Genomic DNA, 6,152 nt, shown 5'->3' with positions numbered 1-6,152 from the left:
AATGTCTATGCACCTGTGCTAACTGATACTATGGTGCAATCCAAGTGACAATAAGATGTTACCCATACCCACAACAAACTTGCTTATGAATTTCTCTGTAAGATACAGTTGTCTTGTTCTTTACAATGAATAGTACTCATCATCTTATCGTAGCCTATATTCCTCTTCTGGACATACCGTTTTGAGTATAGGGTTAAGATACTTTCACATAATTGGCATATCAGTATCACTCAAGAATTAATGACTCAAAGCTGTTAGATGCCCACACAAATTCCATTGACATTTCTGTTTCTTCACACATATAACACCACACAAAAGAGGTAAAAAGGAAAAAACACAAATAAATATTAATCCACTGAACCACCATGAAAACTAGGCCACACATATCAAATTCAAAAGAACAAGAGAGTGAAATACCTGTATGTAGAATGAAAAAATATTAAAAATCTATAGGTGTTGGAGCACAACAGGAAGCACTTTCCCATCATCTTCAAAAAACACTGCAGTTAGGGTTACTACCTGCCTTTCTACAGCGCAAAAAAAAAAAAAAAAAGTCTCAAAGAAGAGAAATGATTTTAAAACCTAGTTTTAGAAAGTTGTGTAACCAGCAGCATATTTACTTCTTGATTTGGAAACAGCAAATTGAAAAACAGTGCATATGTAATAGCTGATACTTGTCAGTTTTTGAGACAACTGACAGTATCAGCTGGATAAGTAACCTGTGCACTCACTGGTCACATCAGTGCTGCTTTATCCATAAGAAGGTATTCTGAAGCCTGAGAGATAGTTCAACAGTGTAAATAAGTGTCAGAAAGAAAGGAACAAAGTCTATTTTTTTCTCCCTGTTGAACACCAACAATAATACTCTGCAACAAATCATTATTAGCCCTGACATTTATAGTAAAGGTCTACTAGTGAATCAAGACTAGAAAAAGAAAGGAAGACAAGGAGCCAAACACCAGTCACTCAGTGAAGAGCAGGACCAGAATATCAGACATGTTATGAATAAGGGTGTCAGGCGCTGGCAGATGTATTGAGGAAAGCAGTTGTTCACTTCTGCTATGATTAATGGAGCACAACACATTGGGGCTGGGGTCCGAATACCAGAAGCTCAGTACTAGTACAAAACTGAAATATAAGATAAAGTTTATAAATAAAAATATTTATTCTTGAAAGCATTGTAAAAATGTTTTGGAGCTAAAAAATGAAATGTGCAAACACTGTAAGAATCAAGAATTTCTTGGTACATGAAATTAAAATATTTATATTCTGAGCACAGGGAAAATGTTTTAAAAGTTTTACTTACTTTGGGTGGGTAAATTCGTCGACTAGGACAACCTTTTCTATCAGGTCTCCACCAATGGTTCGAGCCAAATCATAGAAATCATTCTTAGAGTATGTCTCTGAGGGCAGCCAAAAGGAGATGTCATTGATCAAAGGTGGATATCTGCTCAGTGGCTAAAAAAAATTAAAAACCATACCTTTATAAGTGGCTGGACTTGGTAGGTATACCTACAACTGTCTTGAACTTGTGTATTACACACAGCACACATTTTAGAAGCTTTCTGAAATACTTTTTGAAGTTGCAAACTGACCTCATAAACAACTGAGATGCAAGATTTTATACTAGGAAATGTCTTTTATAGATGCCCTCTTAACCACTTTGATTCATTCATTTAGAAGAAAAAACTTGTTTTGTTTGCTGAAATCAACATTTATGAGCCTGAATTCACTTTTTGACCAGAACTGTTTAAAAGGAAGGATCATTTTAACATGATTATTTACTGGGTAGCATTGCATTTTTTTAAAGCATTTTTCAGATTTTTTACAGAGTCAAAAAATATTATCATATTCATGTATAAAATGTATATGTATTTTATATCATTCTTATATAACACAATATGTTTATTATTTATACTGTCCAATATCTAAGAAAGTCTTATCAACAGGTGCGTTCTTATTAAAAGGTTACAACAAAAGGTTACGCTTTGGCTTAAAAGAGGGATCAGTTCACTTCCCAGTGGTTTCTATAAACATCCAAACATCGACGACAACAAAAAAGTATTGCTGTTAGCATAATTATTTATTCCACAGGTACCACAACAGACCCTTAACATAAAGGGGCATCTTTGCTGCAGACAGAAAGACCTCATCTTGTGGTCAGAACAGTGTAACTTCTTATTTGCAGAAACAGGAAAAGAGAGAGAAACAAAACACGGCAATTATTAATTTTTCAGTTTTGATGAAACTTCCCTGGAGTCAATGGGTTTCGCATCTCGCCTTTGCTGAGACGTTTCCCCCTTTGAAGAAATCAAAATGGTAATGCTCTTCTTTCATGCCCTCTAGGTCATGCAATATCTTACTTATGCCTTCCATTAATGCACTGCAGTTGAAATAAGTACTTTCTCACAAGATTGTTGGGGTCTGCAGGAGAAAACATCTTTTCTTATTTTGCTTATATGTATACGACAGTTGATGTGTACACCTTGGTCTATACAGTATATTATTTCACTCAAAAATGTATTCCATGCCTGGGAATGTTTTATGATGGAGCAGTGAAATCCTAAGTGAATACCTGCTAAAGCAATAAACCTGTTAAAAAGGCAAATTTACAGCATGCTGATTTACTCAAATCCTGTTCTGTACAATGTAAACCAGTCAATAAATATCTGATAAGGAATACAAGTGTAAGTTTTAAATTAATAACCCCTGGTGAATAAAATTGTGAATCACAAATAATTATTCAACTTGTTAAAGGAATGAACTTGTCAAATGAATTCATATCACCAAATTAAACAAAAAAACAAAAAAACAAAAACTTGCACAATAAATCCATCACACAAGAGCTTTTGATAAAACACTAAAGAATTAAATTCAAACATTTCCTCTTCTATACAAAAGTCACAGCTGCAAATGCACTCCTCAGTCAAAAAACCGATACGTGTGTTAGTGTAAATAAAGATACAACCCTGTAGCAGACCTCTATATTCTCATCTCACCCCTATCTATCACTATACTTACCACTGCTGTATTTCAGCAACGTACTGAACACACTTCAAAGCTTGAAGCGATTAACCCAAAACTCACTGAACTCCCAGCTTCAGGACATTTAACTATTCAACCAGAAGACACGGCTCAGGAGCCTAAGCATGACCACTCAATTTGGGCAGGTGCTTACTTTCGTTCCCAGAGGTACAAGGACACTAAAGAAAAATAATTACACATTCAAGTAGTAACTGAGCAATATCCTAAACCCTGAAAAGAGCAGAGTACCCACAATTCATAGCGAGTGAGTATTTGCTATCAATTTCAAAAGAAGCAGGATTATGTCAGGCACATGAAAACAGCACTCTTTTTTCTGCCACTTAAAATGAGACGTACACAAGGATCCAATCTGGTCAGATCTTGCAAACGTACCTGGAACAGTCTGTCTTACACTATCAGCATCATCAAATTCCATGTGAGCAAAGCTACTCAAAGATGTAATAAACTGTAGGGTCTGTAGATTATCAAATCTATAAGGAAACTGCTTCTTTGCCTCAATCCATGGCGTTACTAGCCTAGATAGAGAATTGTAATTTTGTGTGTGCACACACATGTGTACAGTCGTGTGTGTTACAAAGACAGGATGGACAAATGCTTACAACAGTAAGCATTTCTTTTTTATTATTATGTACTAGCCTTTTCACAGAGCCTTATAATGCAGAAAAATCTTTTATGGTAAAAGGCAAGGCAATAATCCCATATTATACTGGCCCTTCACCACCTGGCTGCAGTCAATATCATTGCAGTAAGTATTATATCAACACTAAAGTTAGTATAAGGATAAAATTCCTACTTCTCAAACGCATCGATCTGTTGTCGTAGAGCTACATGAGCTACATAATTGTTTATTAGCTATGTCTAAAACACGAAGAGGATAGGAACAAGAGTCTCCAACTGGCAGGTCAAAATGAAATTATTAAGTTTATATTCAGACACCCCAGCAAATATATGTGGTCAAACACATCCCGTTGCCATCACTGTCCTCCCTTCTAAAATCTCCTGCCCTTAAACAACAGAGCAGTCTAAAGTCCATCGACTTCGATCCCTTTCTAGGTTCAAGGCAAGTCGGCTGTCTTCGGCAGCCCCGAAGACTGTTTCCTTATGAATTTACAGACGTTTTAAAGGCTCCCCTTAAGAGCAACGTGTTCTTCCTGCTACATTTTCTGCTCTGCTGTCAACTCCAGCCACCACTTCCACCTACGCTCCTCTTGCCAACTTAGGTGTGCTCCAGCACAATGCTTGGTAGAAGCTAACAGGACAATGTCTGGCTCTGCTGCCTGTATGATGGCCAACTCCCAGGACACTGCCCAAGCCTGGAAGCTCCGCCATCCCTCCTTCCACTGCCTAACCACCCCCCCTTAGGTTTTTGGGGAACTGAAAAGAGGTTTAGGAAAAGGTAGAACTCACCGCACCTGCCGAGTGCTGCTGTGAGGCACTGGCCAGGCCTGGCAGACAGCACTGACGATGCACAGACAACTCTGCACCACTTCTTTGGTCCCATCAGACCTTTGTCACCACAGTGCTACTTTAAATGTTCTCTTTACTTTCCATTTCAAATACTGCAGTGCACTATCTTTGACATTTTTGAACAGCCTCGGAAAACAGGAGCGCTTTCCCAGTAATTACACTATCTATAGGACTCCACTGAGCCCACGTTGTAGGGAATATTGCAAACAATGACATCGCATTTTTCAATCACCCGTGGTGAAAGCATTTAGGAGTACTGAATTGCTATCATCTTTTTTAATAATAAAATGGAAGCTTATGATGATCCATTCTCAATGATACATGTTTACTAGTCATTAGTCACACTTCCTTCTGTGGTTAATAAATAAGCCAAGTACTTACTAAAACCACAAGCTTTTCTCTCTCAGGATGCTAATTTTAGTACAGAAATGAGTAGTTGGAAACCAGTGCTGTACCCTGCTCTGCCAGGCTGCCTCGGCCATGCCTAGATGTACCTGCGGAGTGCTTCACTGAAAACTCAGGGCTGTGACTCTTCTACGTGGGTTTGTGACAGTTTAGGGCATCCCTCATCCCCAGCCCTCTGCTACACCTTCCTGTCCGAAATTACTGCCCCTGCAGCAGCTGATAAAACAAACACGGGCCTATTCTTCCACCACTGCAGTTCACAGCCATGCTGTAGCTAGCTGAAAATTGCCTCTCGCAGTGGTTTATGCTAATAAATGCTGGATGAAGTATTGCAGCAGCTTGAGGCATTGGGGGAAAGCTGTCTCAAGCAGCCACAGGGTCCACCAGAACTCATCTGTCAGCATAAAACAGCAAATACTTGGGCTCTGCGTACATTGCCATAGGACACCACTTTGGACACCTTGGCAGTGGTCATCATAAGAGTCTCTGTTCATTCGCACACGGTAAAGGATCATCAGGTAGCCTGGATCCAGATACCTCACAGTGGCACATGACAGAAAATACAATGCATGGCAGAAGCCCCCACACCTCTGGAGGAGAAGCAGCTGGGGCTAACGCACAGCCAGTGCCAGCGAGTAAGCCTGCAGAAGGCTTACTTGCAGAAGTGTCTTCACCCAGAGTCCCCAAAACCAGGATGAACTGCAGCACTTTCCACAAATATTTGGCATTAGGAAAAAAACCCCACATTTTCCCAGATGCAGTAACCATGAGCGCAACATGCTGAGGGGACAGAAGAAGTTTTGTGCTGTGGCTGTTCACTCAGTTCCCTCCCTGCTGCCAGCTGCAGGTATGGCGACACAATGAACGAGCAGCAAACACGGTGGAGGAAAAAGCCGTACTTGTATTTTGACAGCAGCGACACAAACACAAGGTTAATGATGACACGTATCAAAAACTGGGTTAGCAACTCCACAGCAGCCAGACTATTAAAAAGCCAGCCATGCTTTACTGCCACCCCCAGTCTAAGTCAGAAAAAGATGAGACTCAGCAGCATTGTGGTTGTCAAGCTTTAACAGTCCTGTATTGCCTATGCTTTGGAGAAATATCATAGAATCATAGAACGGTTTAGGTTGGAAAGGACCTTAAAGATCATCAAGTTCCAAGCCCCCTGCCATAGGCAGGGACACCTCCAACTAGACCAGGTTGCCCAAGGCCATGTCCAGCCTGGCCTTGAA

General features: G+C 39.8%; 1 protein-coding gene across 1 annotated transcript in view; it reads right to left on the bottom strand.

Annotated features, from left to right (window-relative positions):
* The window catches only part of FARS2 (phenylalanyl-tRNA synthetase 2, mitochondrial), a 197,251-nt gene that overhangs the window by 80,253 nt on the left and 110,846 nt on the right, over nucleotides 1–6,152 (bottom strand). Inside the window, exon 5 of the mRNA XM_009885411.1 lies at nucleotides 1,307–1,458. Coding sequence (XP_009883713.1) covers nucleotides 1,307–1,458 — 152 coding nt within the window. The remainder of the gene's footprint in view (nucleotides 1–1,306; nucleotides 1,459–6,152) is intronic.

Source organism: Charadrius vociferus, unplaced genomic scaffold, assembly GCF_000708025.1.
Source record: "Charadrius vociferus isolate BGI_N301 unplaced genomic scaffold, ASM70802v2 scaffold375, whole genome shotgun sequence".
Classification (NCBI taxonomy): domain Eukaryota; kingdom Metazoa; phylum Chordata; class Aves; order Charadriiformes; family Charadriidae; genus Charadrius; species Charadrius vociferus.
The sequence above is the reverse complement of the archived record's forward strand: the minus strand, read 5'-3'. Positions and strand labels throughout refer to the sequence as shown.